The sequence below is a fragment of the Aulonocara stuartgranti genome (genome assembly GCF_965226115.1).
Source record: "Aulonocara stuartgranti genome assembly, chromosome: 10".
Classification (NCBI taxonomy): domain Eukaryota; kingdom Metazoa; phylum Chordata; class Actinopteri; order Cichliformes; family Cichlidae; genus Aulonocara; species Aulonocara stuartgranti.
In genome coordinates, this window is record NC_138946.1 from 19,010,466 (window position 1) to 19,028,278 (window position 17,813).

General features: G+C 42.3%; 3 protein-coding genes across 8 annotated transcripts in view; 2 read left to right on the forward strand and 1 right to left on the reverse strand.

Annotated features, from left to right (window-relative positions):
• The window catches only part of cadm2a (cell adhesion molecule 2a), a 224,480-nt gene that overhangs the window by 154,508 nt on the left and 52,159 nt on the right, over window positions 1–17,813 (forward strand). The window lies entirely within an intron of this gene.
• On the forward strand, window positions 2,778–4,685 carry LOC309716073 (uncharacterized protein; the record flags this gene model as incomplete). 2 transcript variants are annotated; one of them, XR_014279361.1, is made up of 2 exons in its annotated part: window positions 2,778–4,052; window positions 4,132–4,192. XR_014279361.1 is itself a non-coding variant. In XM_082549659.1 (2 exons), exons 1-2 carry the CDS (start codon window positions 3,310–3,312, stop codon window positions 4,683–4,685), a joined length of 609 nt encoding a protein of 202 aa, XP_082405785.1. In that variant the 5' UTR covers window positions 2,964–3,309. The 2 variants fall into 2 exon arrangements, 1 of the variants encoding a protein (XP_082405785.1); XM_082549659.1 differs by having other exon boundaries at window positions 2,964–3,364; window positions 4,132–4,685.
• Window positions 4,910–16,500, reverse strand: LOC309716072 (uncharacterized protein; the record flags this gene model as incomplete). 2 transcript variants are annotated; one of them, XM_082549658.1, is made up of 6 exons in its annotated part: window positions 16,264–16,489; window positions 16,076–16,157; window positions 15,922–15,984; window positions 15,766–15,828; window positions 15,483–15,649; window positions 4,910–5,022 (listed from the first exon to the last, which is right to left on the reverse strand). In XM_082549658.1, exons 1-6 carry the CDS (start codon window positions 16,277–16,279, stop codon window positions 4,910–4,912), a joined length of 504 nt encoding a protein of 167 aa, XP_082405784.1. In that variant the 5' UTR covers window positions 16,280–16,489. The 2 variants fall into 2 exon arrangements, with proteins under 2 accessions (XP_082405784.1, XP_082405783.1); XM_082549657.1 differs by lacking the exon at window positions 4,910–5,022 and having other exon boundaries at window positions 14,711–15,649; window positions 16,264–16,500.

Sequence of the window (17,813 nt, forward strand, 5' to 3'; positions counted from 1 at the left end):
CATGGGGCAAAGCATTTCAATTTTCCGTCATTCACGTTTTCACTTACCTGCCTTTTTTCAGAAAGCGCAGCGGTAAAAAGCTGCATTGAACATCAAATTCAACAGGTGATGTTCTTCGAAGGTTATTCCATATCACACCAGGGGTCGGGCTTGGGGGTCTATTTCATGGCATTTCCAATGCAAGGCTCTAAGATTGGAAATGAAAAACCAGCCAAGGACTTTCTTATTATCAGAAAAGCAGGGGGATACTACTAAGGCTCCAGAGCTGTGTTGCTGTTTTGGTTTGGGTCTGTATTTGTGTATGTGTGTGTATGTGTGCTTTGGGAGTTGTCTTGCTGAACGTGGCAAATTCAGATGCACATGCTGATGGGAGCACAGAGATGGTGAGTGTTTCCAAAGTGCCACTGGCAGTGTGTGAAAGGAAAGATGTCTCAGCTGCAAACGCCTTTGAGCACAGTAGGTTTCAGATTAATTTTCCTTGCTGCCTGTTGGGAAGAAGAAGATGGGGATTAGGGCAAGCACACAGTTGCTCAAAAATACAACCCCAACTCTGCAACTTTTTGCATACTTTGCTATGTCACAGTGGTTGAAAAAACTATTTTTCCCTCCGTCTCTTAATGTACAAGATATTTTCCATGCAGCATCTACCTTGTTTGAACCTGCAGGTTTACTCCGTGTAAACGCAATTCTTCTTTAAATGTTAAAGGTCTATTTCAAAGTCAGCTACCGTAAATATCATTGTGATGAATTGTGGTTTTCTCTCCACCGAAGGAATCATTTCAGATTTCCGTATTGATGCGCGTCTGCGCAGCAGGCTGGTGACTTTGCACCGCACCTGCATGACCACATGTCGAATCACAAAAAAACGTCACTTGCATCCGGGGTTAAACCCAGCCACAGAGCATTAGCATAAACATATTGCTTTTGGAAAGACAAATGCAGCAACTGACTCCATCGTAGTCTTTTGAGTGGTGCCGGTTTCTCGGCTGTTGTTGTTTAATGTCAGCGCTGAGATTCACCTCTAAGACATTTAGTCAGATGAAAGAGACTCCTCTTGTCTCCCATCCTCTCAAAGGTGCTGGCTGTGAAGAGTTGTTTGAATTTCAAATAAGTCATTGTCCCGAATGTAGCCAATTTTGTCCTTTCCATCACTTACCACTAAGGGACTTAAGCTGTGCTTTGACAGTGAGAGAGATGAGCGCTGGGCAAGAGGGATTCTCTCTTTTATAAGATTCAAAAGAGGCTAATATCTCCTTACAAATTGCTCTTTTGGTTGACTTGATAATAGCTTTATTTCCTGGATGGAGAAATTCTGCAATGGCCCATAATTACAAAATATTCGTTATTCCCATACTAGGAAGAGCCTATGTATAATTACTTTCCAGGCTAAATTTGCAAGCCTATTTAGTGGACTCATCATGTGTGAGCGCTCGCTATGGTATGACATTTAAATCACTTACTCAACATGGTTGCTGTAATTCGCTAACCCTTTTACATACCATTTCTTTCTTTCTTTTTTGAACACCCACATGTGGGTTTTCATTTTCAACCTACTTCCTTGATTCTTTTCCCTTCTCTTTAATTATCTGTCCACCCCTACCTTCCCGACTATGGCAGGATCATGGTTTACCTGTCTTTACATGCATCATAAAGCGTTTCCCTGCAGCACAAACTTGGCAGAGCTGAATACATTATAGTTCTGTTCAAAATTATACTAAAGCGGCAGGCCTTTGTACTGGGAGCTCTGTGGCTAGAAAAGATTCTGCACATATTTCTCCAGTAATGTAATTAGTGGTCTGATATTTGGGTTTAGGTCATGTTGTCTTTGGACAACCTCCAGGAAAAAATAGTGACATGCCTTGCTGTGTGGTGGTGTAGTATTTCTTCAGGGTCAGAAATAGTACGCTTTATTCTGGAACTGACATCATTTATATTTGCTCGTTTAGTTCCTGAAATAGTTTCCCAGCTAGATAAGCGTGCACAAGTACAGGGAAACTATCGTGTTGCACTATGAGAAGATTTTTATTTTAATTTTTTTGCCATTTTCACCTTCACTGAGTAGATGTGGCAGAGGCAGGAAATGTGAGGAAAGCGAGCAGATTGACATGCAGTAAAGGTCTGAGTTCAGCGTGAATCAAACCAGGGACTCTTAAAGATCCTTAAAGATATTTGCACCCATGTGGCATTCACTCTGAACACTCAGCCATTGAGTTGGTCTGTTTACAGTAGAAAAAGATAAAAATGGATTTTACAATAATAGTTCTCAGAAAAAAGATCTAAAAGAAACATCTTTTAGATAAAAATACCATTGAATGCCGTTCTTTTCATGTAAATGCTACAGATTCAGCAAATCCTCATGAGTGCTGTTCTGTATATGTATTTGTTATGAATATATAGGCACTGAAATTAGTTTGACATCTTTCCAGCTAAATGCTTTATTAATGCTTAGATTTTGAGAGATTAATGCAAATTTTAAAGCATTTTTCATGCTCTTCAATTACTCTGGTCTTGCCTCATTCTGCTTAAAAGGCAAACTGACCATTAAGAGGTCACGCTGTCTTTGTAACTTCTAACGCAGTGTGAACTCGGGGAGCTACCTGAGTCCCGCGCATATGCGCTGGCATATTAGAAGAACAGTCAAATTAAAAACTGCATTCTAAAAATGGGCAAAATTTTCAGATCTGTTTGCTGCAGAGGTTATTTTTTAGCATTTTCTTTTTTTTTTTTATGTAACTATGAGCAATAGTTTGTTAATGGTTAGTAGTAATACGATGGCACCTATCCAAGATGGCGGCCAACTGAACGATGGCACCTATCCAATATGGCGGCCAACCAAACCGGTTTGAGAACCGGTTTGACCGGTTTCGTGCGTGTGCGCATGCGCGTTCAGTAATTCGATGGCACTAGTCCAAGATGGCGGCCAGCCAAGCCGATTTGACCAGTTTCGTGTGTGTGTGTGTGCGCATGCGTGTTCAGGTGTTCTTACCCTCTGGGCGGGAACGACTCCTCCTAGTGGGATGTGCTAGGTTGTATGGGTATAAAAGCGATCCTTTCACATTCTAAGAGCATCACCGCCACGGTCTGAGGAGCACCGACACATCGCGCTAAGGATCCCCGACGCATCGACCTAGAGCACCGACACATTGCGCTAAGGATCCCCGACGCATCGACCTAGAGCACCGACACATTGCGCTAAGGATCCCCGACGCATCGACCTAGAGCACCGACACATTGCGCTAAGGATACCCGACGCATCGACCTAGAGCACCGACACATCGCGCTCGCTAAGGATCCCCGACGCATCGACCTATGGAGCTCGGAATGACACCCAGCCAGGACATCGCCCATGCCATAGGCACTCTAGGTATGTCTTCAGGAGTATGCAGTCGGGGTCCTCAACGTAAAAAGCAACGCTGTGGAAACGCCGCAGATGGAACTGTATTCAAGTTAGAATATCGAGGCGTCGAAGGGTATGTGTATGCCATTAAATATACCGAAGGGACAGTTGTGCTTAGTGTAGATTGTGGTGAGGGATTGTTTTGGGGGGAAGCCCAAGTCATGTCTACTAAAAACTGGAAGCTCTTCCGCACCGTAGTGTGTGCGGACCTGGACAATGTGGGTTTCCCAGAGCTGCTGTATGTTTCCCAGTGGAACAGTGCATCAGGCCCTGAGCTTTACAGGGTTGAGGCTGATCGTTTCAATCGCAACCCCGACGACTTTATTTTTCTCAGTGTATGTGATGACAGGGATAGTCTTATTGCTTCCAGAGGGCTTGAAAACTGGAGGTTAAATCCATACCCTCTAAACCTCGAAGAGCGCACAAGATGGTTTAAGGACTTGTTTTTTATACAGTGGTGCGACTGGAGAGGTTTGTCGCGTCTGTTTAGCCAGATTGATGACGCGATCAAGAAGGACAGACTCAACACTGCGTACGAGAGTATTAGAAAGCGCCTTGTTTTTGACGATCTGGCGAGTTGTCCGAAGACTGGTTTGCCTGGTACCCTGTGTAAACCTAAAATCATAAGACCTTCCGACAGCTAAACAATAAACTGGTAGGTTTAATGTGTGGGTGTGTGGGGTTGAGTGTGTATCTATGTGACAAATTAAGAGCTTGTGGTTTTCATTTTACAGAGAATGACACGCCCTCGTGGGACCTGTTGGAGTCACCATCAACAGAGCTGCTAATCCCGACCCTCCAGACTCCACCACCCTCACCACAATGCTCGCAGGACCCCCTCATATCAGACCTGTGGGATGAAACTGTAATCGACATCAAACTCGCAACTCTCCACCTGTTAATGTTGGCTTTGAATGAGTTTATACAAGAGACATGTTACGGATGCCAAACAGGCCACCCCAGTCAGGTGCAACACAGCTGCTTGCAGGAATTGTCTGAGTATTTCTTCGACACCTACTATGATGATGTGATGATAAGGCTCCAGACTGAGCGATTCATCCCTGCCATCCGGCTGTTTGTACGCTCATCCACTGCAGATGGGTCTGGAACACAAATCCGCAGAGTTGCAGAACACATCATGTGTGAACTGAGATCAGAGCGATATATAGTATGCGCCATTAATGACAACATTGGGCACCTGCTAGATGCAAGTACTTGCGCCCGCCGTGTTAAACCAGCCATGCTCCGCATGATTGGAAACTACTGGGCTGGGTTACATCTGGTTTAATGTGGGGTGTCCAAGTATCCATTGTCTGTGATTGTGTCTTTGTGAAAATTAAATAAAAAGACTTGTTAACATCAACATCATAGTCATTTGTGGTTTGTAAATCATGGAAAGCACATTGCATAAAATATATCACGATCCAGCCCATCCTGCGGGGTTAGCCAGTTTAAATAAGCTACGTATAGCGGCAGGGGAGGCATCAGGTGTAACACCTCCACTATCTCAGGTCAAACATTATTTAGAACAAGACGACACCTACACACTCCATAAACCTGCGAGGATCCATTTCCCCAGAAATAGAGTATTGGTGACAGGGGTCGACAAACAGTTTCAAGCCGATCTGGTTGACATGTGTGAATATGTGACAGATAATGATAATGTGAGATATCTGCTAACATGTATAGATGTATTCTCAAAATACGCATGGGTTAGATGCCTAACAAACAAGACAGGGTCTGTTGTATCAGCTGCTTTTGAAGATATACTTAGTGAGGGTAGGATCCCTGTGAAACTACAAACAGATGAAGGCAAAGAGTTTTATAATGCAACCTTTAAACAGCTAATGAAGCGATATAATATCAAGCATTTCTCAACAGCTAGCGAGGTTAAATGCAGTATTGTCGAGAGATTCAATCGTAGCTTCAAGGGTAGAATGTGGAAGTACTTAACATCAGCCAACTCCCGGAGATATGTAGATATCATACCAGATCTCACACAAGCATATAACAATGCTTATCACAGATCTATCCAAATGGCTCCGGCAGAGGTGAATAAGGATAATGAGAAGTCGGTCTTCAACGCGCTGTACAAAACGAGGCCTCAGAGGGAACTGCGCTTTAAATTTAATATCGGTGACACTGTACGAATATCAAAACTGAGAGGAAAGTTTCGAAAAGGATACGAGCAGACCTACACCGATGAGATTTTCACAGTCAAGGAACGTATAGGGAGACTGCCCCCAGTGTACAGACTAGTGGATCTAGCAGGAGAGGTATTGAAAGGTTCATTTTATGAGCCTGAGATACAACGTGTGGTTGTTGATGAAAACAAAACATTTAAAATTGAAAACATATTGGCTAGAAAAAAAGTGGGTCGGAAAAAGCAGGTGCTAGTGAAATGGCTAGGATGGCCCAACAGCTTTAATTCGTGGATTCCAGAAAAAGACATCGTTGAGGCGTAATTAACTCAGATGACGCAGCTCTACACACATTCATTCAACACTGAGCATAGACTGAGAAACCATGAATAAAAAGAACAACAATGCAGGCTTCTATGTAAGCCTCTTCTCGAATGCTTCATCACATGTTTACCCAGGTAATAAGATATCTAATTTTAGAACAAAGCTAGCAAAACCTATTGTTTTGGATCAGCCATATGAGGTCGCTGTTATAGAGATACAGTACCCACGCATATGGCGGACTTTTCCACAATCAGATTCGGAAGTGGAAATTCATGACCCCGTCAAAGATGGAACCATAGCCATAACCATGATCGAACTGTCTGTGGGCCATTATGCATCTGTGGAACAGATAATAAAAGAATTTAATTTTAAATGTCAACAGCACCAAGCCACTGGAGACATTAAAATGCAGTACAACGCCGTTAGTAACCATGCCTGTGTTATGGGGCCTAGGGGGACTATTCTCACATTTAGAGGGAGACTGGCGGAAATCCTAGGATTCAAAACAGGAGAACCGTTTGCACTTCATTATAAAAACACATATGCCCCGCACCCCGCAGACATATACGGGGGAAAATATAACATCTTTATTTATGCAGATATCGTTGATTACCAGCTTGTGGGTGACGCCCACGCGAGGCTATTAAGAGCTATAAATATTACAGACGATGACCGCCGGTTGCCTATTCTACAATTTGACAGCCCACACTACACACCTGTGTCAAAGACATTAATCGACGACATAGAAATTGATTTGAAAGACGATCGAAATCAACACATACCCTTTTTATACGGCAAAGTGTTTGTCAAGTTACACTTCCGACCGATAACACAGCATTTTTGAAAAAAAAAGGATGGCCGTCTACAACTCTGATGACTCAAAATATGTAAAATACTACTTATCACAGGCTGGTGGAGAGCTCGGAGGGTATGTTGGGACCAGTACACAATATGGGACAGGTCTGGGTGGGTTGTTCCGTAGCTTGTTTAGATTTGCAGTACCGCTGTTTAAAAAAGGAGTCAGCATAGTCAAACCACACCTAAAAACAGCCGCATCGGGCATAGTGTCTGATGTCATAACCAACATAACCAGACCCTCAACCACTAAGCAGGACGGTAACGGCTTGTATGTGTATACGCCCAAACCATCTAAGACCCCACCCCCAGGGCAGCCGTTGTCTAAAAAGCGTAAAACCACAAAACCTAGCAGGAGAGCCACCAAACGGACACCGTCACGCAGAGTGAAGAGACCCAGAACCACTCGTTCAAAAACTGCAGCGCTTGACATATTCTAAATGGCACTGTTACACAGTCATTCTGGAGAATGTGTAAAAACAGAGCTCGATCTTTTTACTGTCCCATACACACAGACTAGCATTGAGAAAAGTACATTTATTGAAATCCCACCTGTATCTGCAATCACTGATGGAGGGCCGATCGAGTTTTACATCTCATCGTCGGGTGAAGATTACCTGGATCTAAATGACTCATATATCTACACACGGGTGAGAATCACAAACGCTGATGGCTCAAACCTGGCTAGGGACGCTAATGTAGGATTTATTAATTATCCTGGATGCAGCATATTTAGTCAAGTCGATATTAATTTGGGAGACCGGCTCATTAGTCAATCATCCAATACATATCCATACAGAGGTGTGATAGAATGTCTTATCAATTATAATAAGGACACTTTAGACACACAGTTCAGCACCGGGTTATTCTGTAAGGATACAGCATCACACATGAATGACACATCTATAGAAGGAGAGAACCAGGGTCTGATGACCAGAGGTGGCTACACAGCAAATAGTAGTATTGTTGAATTGATTGCACCAGTACATGCAGACCTGTTTTTTCAAGAAAAACTGTTACTTAATGGAATCGACCTGTCGCTGAAATTTGTGCGCTCTAAAGACGAATTTGCTCTCATGACAGCGGATGCCAATGCATACAGAGTTAAAATTGTCTCAGCCAGTCTCTTTGTCAAGAAAGTTAGTGTATCACCTAGCGTCAGACTTGCACACAGCAAGGCATTGCACCATGCAAACGCAAAATACACGGTAGACAGAGTATCTTTAAAGACCTTCTCCATACCTGCAGGGGCTAGAATATCAACAAATGACAATTTATTTATGGGTAGGATACCTAAATTTGTCATCATTGCATTCATAGACAATGAAGCATACACAGGCTCCTACCAGCGTAATCCATTTCATTTTGAAAACTGCGATATAGAATTTATGTCTTTATATGCTGATAGTCAGGCTTATCCTGCTAAACCATTCCAGCCAAATTTCCAGAGAAAACACTATATCAGAGAATTTTACCAGCTGATACAAACCACAGGGAGACATTTAAAGGACAGATCGTTGGCCATAACACGTGACGACTTTGGTAACGGCTACACTTTATTCTGTTTCAATCTGGAAGCTGACGAAGGACATTCAGGGAATGTGTCGTTAATTAAAACTGGGAACGTGAGATTGGAAACCCGTTTCAGAAATCCACTACCCCGTACAGTGAACCTCTTGTGTTATTCTGTATTTGATTCAGTCATTGAAATATCTAACATGAGACAGGTGCTCTTGGACTACTATTGAGACAAAAACGGTCATGAACACTATAGAACTATCAGCCGTGGTCGGCGGCATTATCAATAAAAACACACATTTCCTAGGCGTGTTAGCCTATGATCAACTAACCACTGAACGGCTTCAAAGACTCCCTGCTATGTGTATTGTAAACACCCACCCTTCTACGATGCCAGGGGAACATTGGCTTGCTGTTTATATTTCGAGAGACAGACGCGGTTATTTTTTTGATAGTTTTGGTCACTCGTTAGACAGTTTTCCCCCAGCAATAAAGATGTTTCTTCTAAAAAACGGCTCCACTGTTTTATATTCAGGAAAACAAGTGCAGAACGACTTCTCCATCACATGCGGTCAACATTGTGTATTTTTTTTATATCATATGCAAAATGGTGTATCTTATGCCCGCCTGCTTAACATGTATGGGTCTGATTTAATTTGTAATGATGCTATGGTGTGTCGATTTGTCAACAACATACAACCTGTTGCTGTATGCAGTGATTATGTGTGTGTGCAATGTGGATACTGATATGTACTAATGAGAATAATAATAAAAACAACATGAGAGCATGATTTAATCGAGTCAATGGTATTTATTATCAAATCTCGTATATATATATATAGATTCATAACATACTTTGTTTAAACATAAAAGAAATCAAACATTAACCAGTAATAAAAGACATAAAATATTTAACAGTAATAAAAGAAAATAAAACAAAACAATTTAGCAGCAATAAGTGAAAAAAAACACAACAGTAGAAAAACACCAAACAGCAAATATTTTTAGCAGAAAAACAATTTCTGCAATAAGAAAAAAAACCTGAATTCAAAAATCCAACCACTCTACAGGACCCCCCTTTATTTTGTTTTTTTTATTCTTTATTTTTTTTAGTGTACTATGTCGCAGCGGTCCACCGGGGGTGTTCTTTTTTGGTGTGTGTTTTAAAAAACCATGGTCTTCAGACAGTGTGTGATCGGTTTTATACAAGGCGACGGTCTTACGTATGCCTGTGTTAGATATGGCTGATAACGGTATGTTTAAATCTGAGAAAGCTTTTAAAAACTCTGTCCAACCGATAGGTCTCAAACCCTCAGAAGGTGTGTGTGTGGTTGTGACGGCTTTAATTAGATCATAAATGTGTGAACCAGGGATGGTTTGTTTATCAACAACAATTTCGCCTTTGTCATTGTAAGAGATCAAGTGTGGCGAACGGTTCACCGCTGATAGAATAAGTTCTGCATTCCTCCTACTCCTTTTAGGTATGTGTGTTAAAACATTCTCCGCAACAAGATCCCGCACCCCGGCATCACCATGAACAGGCAATGTGTCCGCCGACTGGGGTTGCACATCCCTGTTAAATTGTTCAGGTAATGATAAAGACAGTACATTCTTTTCACGGGCACCTTGTCTCACAAGGGTGAGGTATCTTTGGAGAATATCGCTGTATTTTTTAGCCTTCTCATACACATCTATGTCAGAATCTTGTAACACTTGTAACATCTCCTTGTCCAACTCGTTCTGAGACTGTTGTCTGATGGTGCCTGTTTGCTGCTGCTGCTGCTGTTGCTTTATTAAGTCCAACTGGTGTTGGGGTACCAAAAACATCTTTTGCACATGTTCCATTTTCACCTGTTTGCTATCAGACTGGTTATGAAAGGGATTGCAGCCCCTAATAACGGCAGTAAAAACCCTCCAGATTGGTTGATTGTCTTTCTCTTTTTCAAAGATTTTATTTTTTTGTCTGCAATCAGTCTGATTATTGTTTTTTTCTTTTTTAGCTGTTTGTACTGCTGATTGGTCAGTGGAATGTTACCATGCAATACATTAAAGGCTATCTCACACAATGCATTGATAAAATCTAAGTTTGAATTACTAATAATAACTCTGCGTAGAGTAGGAGGAGCCCTGTATATCATCTCCAACAGAGACAGATTCCTCCGCATGCGTGATGACATCCTCTCACCTCTTTGCTGATTTTTGTTTTGGAATGTAAACAACCGGACGGTCTGACAGTAAATTTGTTCTGAGTCTTAAATAGTCCGGGGTCTTAGCTTTATAGTCTATTAAAAGATACCCGTATGTTGTCGATGTGGCATCATTAAACGCTTCTATAAAATATTTAGTATTACCCGGAAACATTTGCCTGGCTAAAAGCATAACCTGATATTTATCTCTCGGATTTTTAAACAATATTAGGTAATTAGTGTTCAAGGAAATGGTTCTACTGGATTTTCCCTGAATAAACAAATTCTGAACTAGATATATACAACTCAAATTCCTATGATGCACATACTTTGTGAACACATTTTGTACTTCTAAATTGTTAGCTGCATCGTTCATCACATCGTCTATAATTAACAAATTGTTCTTTTCTGCAGGCAGAAGGGTGTCATCAGCAAAAGATTCGGGTATACCGTTAACAAAGTTTATGTTTCTTATCTTAAGAAGCTGGTCATATAGTGTCTGCCAGCATGAGTATATATACACAATGTTATCAATGCTGCATGATATAATCCTGGAAGAGTTTTCAATTATGTTTTTAACAAAAAAAGTCTTGCCACAGTTACTGGGACCGCTGACCACCATGCTGAACGGATGCTGCAACCGGGCGTCAAACCCCTGTTCTAATTTAAAATCCATAAGGAAGGGTTGTGAAGTCTGGGAGCACACGGCGCTTATTGTAAACAACTTTAACTTTTTTCACAATGGTTTCATTCTTCAAATGAAGCTTCTTTTTATCGCGTCTGATGCTATCAGACACGGCAACTAGGTGTGCGTCTGATGTCTGATTGGCTACAAACTTGCGGACTAAACCTTTCAAGGAGTCGTGGGTGACAACTTTCGAGTTTAATGCATTCAGTGTGACGCCTTTACATTTGACCTGGGTCTTGCCCAGCGATGTGTGATACGCATAACATTTTGGCCCACCGGAAACAAATTCCGCTATGTAATCCTCCACACCATCCTCTCCACAATCTAATTCACTTGTGAGATCCCCCAGAAACGGACCTAGAGGAGGCATCCACTCGCCAGGGCGTGCCGTGAAAATGACACTGTCCGTGTCACAATACAGCACGCGCTGCTGCAAGTTGTCTAGCAAATCATACAGCATGAGTCTGGCGTGTGCAGTGGTCATGGCCCCGACAAAGACATTAACGTCCTTCACACGGGAAGCTCTACCATCAGCGTGGCGCCACTGCACCATTGCGACGTCGTCAGAGATGAAACAAAACTGACGCACGTCGTACTGGTCGCTAAACATTAGCTGGCTAAATCTGGAAGGGTCTGTAATGAGCTCAGATGATGCCATGTTTGACCTCATGCTGAAACGACCCCATAACGAGTTTAACAACAGCTTGTTACAGTTACGAACAGCTTTATTTACACAAATCTTGGATGGGTCTAGCATTATTCCCTCCTTCTCATAATACTCGTCTATGTACTTCTGCTGTTCGTCAGGTGTGTTCACATGTTCAGGATACCCCGAGGCCTCCTGTTTGAGTTTTAGGAAGGCTTTCACATAGTCTTTAAACAATGTGTCGGTCTTATTGGGGAAATGCCACACCTCATCAACAGCAAGAACCCTGTATCCCTTCTCAACAGCTTTTTCAAGCTCAAATGAGACCCATGTGCCTTTCAACACCCGCTCACTGTCACTGTGCCCGCATGCAGTATGCTGGTTCTGGTCTTCAGCACACATGCTGCAGAGTGGAAACATCAGTTTTCCATGGCATCTGTAGGGTAGGACGGGGTGAAAAAGACCCTTAGGTGGGAGCACTGTGCATTTAACAAACCCGAAATAATTTTCTAGCTTGTCAAAGTTGGTGTAAATGACTTGAGGGTGTCCTACAGGATAGTCTTTTTTAGACTGCACTGTGGGATAGAGACTGGTGAAGTCGTAGTAAAATATTTTTTCATCACAAGCAGTCTTGTGGTACAGCTTTAGAGCATTTGTGCGACCGCCAAAAAGGGCGTCTCGGGGATTCAGGCGTTCTGGCTTTCTGTACGTATGCATGAAAGCCACAACTGCAGGGTCTGTCTGCTTCAAGGCAGCCCATTCACACTCCCACATCACTATTACGCTCACACTGTGTTGTGATCTCAGTGCATCAACTTTGTCACAAAACATGCGATGCAGCAGTCCATAGGATGCTTTGCTGACAGGATTAACTTCACTCTCGGGGTAGCATTTAACACAACCGTGGTGAAAACATCCTGCAAATTCATAAGCTGTATTACTTGTGGGGTCAAAACCGTCCACAAAATACGGTCCAACCCTCTGTTCGCCTCCTCTGAGAGCATGTTTTACCACTTTGTTGGTGGTGTGGGACACATATTGAAGCCATTCAATAGAGACGTTAGAAAACGTCTTGTTCTGCTCAACGTATGCCCCTTCATACGTGAGAGCGAGCGCGTCTCTAGGCAGAAACAGCGTTTTATACACACCCATACTAAATGCAGCCAGGGTGGTATACATGAATGGATCAACTTGAGTACAACCCAGTAGCGTGTCACGATAAATGATGCATGCTTTACGCAGGACATCAACATCGTTAACACAGTAACGCCTGAGTTCAGCCTGAAAATCAAAGGGATTCTGTGAGGCAACCTGGTACCATTCCATGAATCGCACCTTATCGCTTTCAGACATGTGCTCATAGCCGTAGAAGGAGGGGTCTGGGTACGGGCCCACATAACGCTCATTATCCCTCGTATTAAACCTGTGTGGGAAATGGCCCTTCTGCAGGTCTTGAAAACCTAAAGCAGAGGGTATTTTGGCAAGGCCCATGGGCAAAAAGCTGAACGAATCAATCCACCGCTGGTCATAGTCCCTGTCATGCATTAAAATCACACGGCTGCCGCTCATTATGACACTAGGTGTTATGCTCTGTCTGACAAAGTACTCGAGGAGTATGTAGTTATCAAAGCCAGATGCATTATGTGCTATGAAAGTGTACCCACGAAACCTTGGGCGTCTGTAATGCTGCACAAACGCCTCCACACACTTTAATGTATTAAATGTGAACTTATTGCCCTTCAGATCAGACGCACACACAAAGTTAGCCTCGTGTTTACCGTTGTGGTACCGCGTCTCAAAATCATATAAAATGTATTTATCGTTAGGCTTCTGTTTTTCAACAGGCTGTATGAAACACTGATGGTCGGAGTCTCCTGCTAATTTAGGTTCGCGGCAGTGCTCGCATCTAGGCTGCGCACATTTGTGTGGCAATTTCTTGGATTCTCTATATGTGGTGCCACAGTGCATGCAATGTTTCATATTATCACAGGGGATCATGTTGTGTTTTAATTCAGGTAATTTGTGTTGTTGGTAACAGTGTTGTGATTTGCAGATGCGGTTACAGTCGCTGCATTTCACTGTGGGTCCCCTGTGATGTTGACAGAGTGTGTAACATGTGTTACATCTATGTTTACAGCTGTGCTGTAATGGTGTATTATATATACTGTAACAGAAATTACACACATAGGATCCCCCCAAAAAAGCGGTCGGGTTTAAAATCAGGTGGTAATGTTGATTATGGAGATACATCATCAACGTGTTAGGGTTTGGCTCTTCATGTGTGTAAAAACATTCCAGGCGTTTACGCCCTTCTGTGTGGTAATAGATTACAATCTTAATGTTGAAGTGCTTCTCAAATTTACCGACATCAGAGAATGATACTTGCTGTGTGTCGCATAGACCTACTTCAGCATGCATCTGTTTAGCTGTAGCAAGTTTTTCATGCTCAGAGGATGATGAGTTTAATGAATGTGCTATGCATAGGGAGAAGCACAAATTGTTGTTTGTGTTGTTTGGTGTGTATAAATGTCTGCCTTTCTTTGAGAGAATCTCATCATAAGGTATGTGCGCCAGTCTTAAGCGAGACCCGCCACTACTGTTCTGAGCTACCGTGACAATAAACTCTAATTCATCATCACCGATAGATTCATCATTACTCTGCATAACTTGTGCAATTTGATCGAGAAACAGCTCCGGATCATACCGATCATCAGCGTTTAAAACAGCCTGAACATCTGAAGCCAGCGAGGGGCCACGCAGGACCACGTTTAGAACACTGCCCTGTTGGGATCCCGCCACAGCTCTGTCTATCACATTGGCTAAGCACTCGCGCACTCGCGCCGGCACTTGTTCTGGATGATCGAGACTTATACCCCTAAAATCAAGGCGTTCACGCAATTCGCGAGCATTAAAATTAGGTATCTCTCTAATGTGTGACTGAGAGCGGCGGCCGGACCCAGACTGCACAACGGGCTCAATAACAACTGCAGTAGCTGCAGCAGAGGTGACCCGGCTAGATTGTGCATCAGACGCAAAATCACCAGCAGCACAAGCTATATGGTTAGCATCAGTAACAGCAACGGCCCGAGCAACACCAGCTGTACTATCACTATTATTAGCAACAATAGCCCCATCAGCAATAGCAGACGTAGGAACAGTCTGACAAGGATGTGTATCGGATGAGGCTGATGCAGGCACCCTATTAAGTCTAGCTATAATATCGTCTAATTTTTTATCTGTTTCTTCAGCCCACTGCATAAAAGTCTCTAAGTCAAAACATCTAACAGGAGTGGAGGTTCCGTTATTATGTTTAAATAATTTATTTGGAGGGTCCATGGTCTGGATTTTAAAAGTCAGGGACTTGAAATTTTGCTGCAGATGTTGTCTAATGTACTACACACTTTGTTTATGAGTTTGGTAAACTGTTGCCTTTGTACCTGTGCTTCTTGGTGGTATTGATTGAGTCTAGCTTCAATCAAACATAATTTATCAGCTATTGAAGCTATTGAAGCTATATGACTTTGTTCAGCAGGCTGAGCGTCTGGAAGCTTTATGTAAGCATCATACGCCGCTGATATTTGAGAGTCTGTTATGCCGTCTTCTTCGAAATCTATGTGTGAATCAACGCTATTTCTGACACATTCTGGGGTGGTGGGTATATGAACTAGATCAAAATCTGACATGCTGTACTCAAAAACATCAGAGAAATCGCGAGGTAGCCACTCACTCGGGGGTGTTGCAGGTTCGCTGATGAAGATCGGTTCTGACTCTCCACTGTTGCACAAAGCTCCAGGTTTTTGTTGTTCTGGGAGGTCGATACTGCTTAAACATTCCAAAAACGTCTGGAATCGTATGGTGTCCTGATCATTATGAGGAGGGGTGCTGTTCTGCAGTCTGTGAAGATAGATAGACATGTGTTAAAACATATTATACATGTACCCATTTCAAACTGAATAAGCGTGTCTCCCTCTCTATCTCTTTTTATCTAATTTATATATGCCTATGCTTACCTTGTAGTGTGCGTTATTCGGGATGGTCCTGCTTCTCCACACACCCGGTTCTCTGGCGTGGCTCTGTAGGTGTAAAACGGTCAGTTTAGAACATTTGTAATTGTTTAAACCCCTTTAAAAAAAAATACACAACTATACATCCCGTTGTATACACACCTGATGTAAGGTAGGGCTCTGTGGTAGCGGTGTCTGAATGTTTTCCTGCTCAGTTTGTTAACCCTGGAACAAACAAAAACGTTATTACATAATTTAAAACAATCGCTAGTTTAAAACATACATACGTTTAAAAATCCAGTAATGCTGTACACACCTTGTGCCTGTTAGAGAACTAGTTCCAGCTGTAAAAGCGCCCGTTTCTAAAGAAAAGGGTCCTGGGCCGTTCTCCCGAACTCCTAAAAATTAAGCTTTTGTTTTAGGAAAAAAAGATAGTTTGAATATCCTATAATATGTTAACATAACACTTTTTAAAAATCCAATAATAGGTTTTGTTTTACTTACCGTTTACGATGTCCATGTTATAAAGAACGATGTTAGTGTTGATGATCGCAAAGAAAATGGTGTGCTCTGCAGCGAATCTTGAGGCGTAAATGGCTCAGGGTATCGGGCTCTGAGCGTGTTTTTTATATAGGGTGGGTGTTTCCAAAAAGAAAGGTATGTCTCCAATCAATTTAAATGAGGCCCTACAGGGCTTTTGTCTTCTCAAGGAATTACAAAGGAGCCGATACTTCAGACAATAGGCGGGGTCCCCACCCGACTGGTATCACCTGCCCCCCATTTACCTTGTCGAGGAATTACAAAAAGAGCCAATACTGGCCACTTTAAACAATAGGCTGGACCCTTGTTCGCATGGTACTCTCAACAACTAAGTGATACCCAGCGGTGGGCTTTTACAATCCTGAACAAATTCAAACAATTAGCCAGCTGTTGAAAAGTTGGAGCGGGTCTGGGCGACTGGTTTTAGAAGTATCACTGTAGCGTTTATTTTCTAAAGGGCTGAATGTTATTTGCGACTATCTGTTGTGTTAAAAACTACTCTGAAACCATGAAACCACTTACAGAAGAAATGGCCCGTTTGATCCGTTTTTAAATAAATAAAATGCTTGCATCGGTGCATGGTGTGACACCAGAATCACAAAATGAGTGTATTTAAAAGACGATTAGTTTGAAAAGAGCGATACTGGCTGCTTTGGGGGAAAAGGTGACATTGTGTGCAGCGTGTTTTAGAAGTATCACTGTAGCGTTTATTTTCTAAAGGGCTGAATGTTATTTGCGACTATCTGTTGTGTTAAAAACTACTCTGAAACCATGAAACCCCTTACAGAAGAAATGGCCCGTTTGATCCGTTTTTAAATAAAATAATCGCATCAACCCTGGAAAGAAACCCCAGTAGATGTGTAAAAACTAGTTAAATTAAAACTAGGGGTTTGATTAAATGAAACGCTTGTGAACATGCTGACATCACCCATTCAGAAGAAATTCCCATTTGTGCCGTTTATAAAATAAAATGCATGCCTCACCGCAAGCTGAGACATTGTCAGATTTAGAAAATTAGTGTGATTAAAACACTATTACCAACACTTTTGACTAGAGCACACCCTCTTTGTTAAGGCGCACTGTGAACCAAAACAGCTTCCACTCCGCCAAGAATGAAACAAGATGTCTCCAATCAATTTAAATGAGACCCTACAGGGCTTTTGTCTTCTCAAGGAATTACAAAGGAGCCGATACTTCAGACAATAGGCTGGGTCACCACCCGACTGGTACCAACTGCCCCATTTACCTTGTCGAGGAATTACAAAAAGAGCCAATACTGGCCACTTTAAACAATAGGTTGGGCTCTTGTTCGCATGGTACTCTCAACAACTAAGTGATACCCGCAGTGGGCTTTTACAATCCTGAACAAATTCAAACAATTAGCCAGCTGTTGAAAAGTTGGAGCGGGTCTGGGCGACTGGTTTTAGAAGTATCACTGTAGCGTTTATTTTCTAAAGGGCTGATGAAAAGAGCGATACTGGCTGCTTATAGCATTTATTTTCTAAAGGACTGAA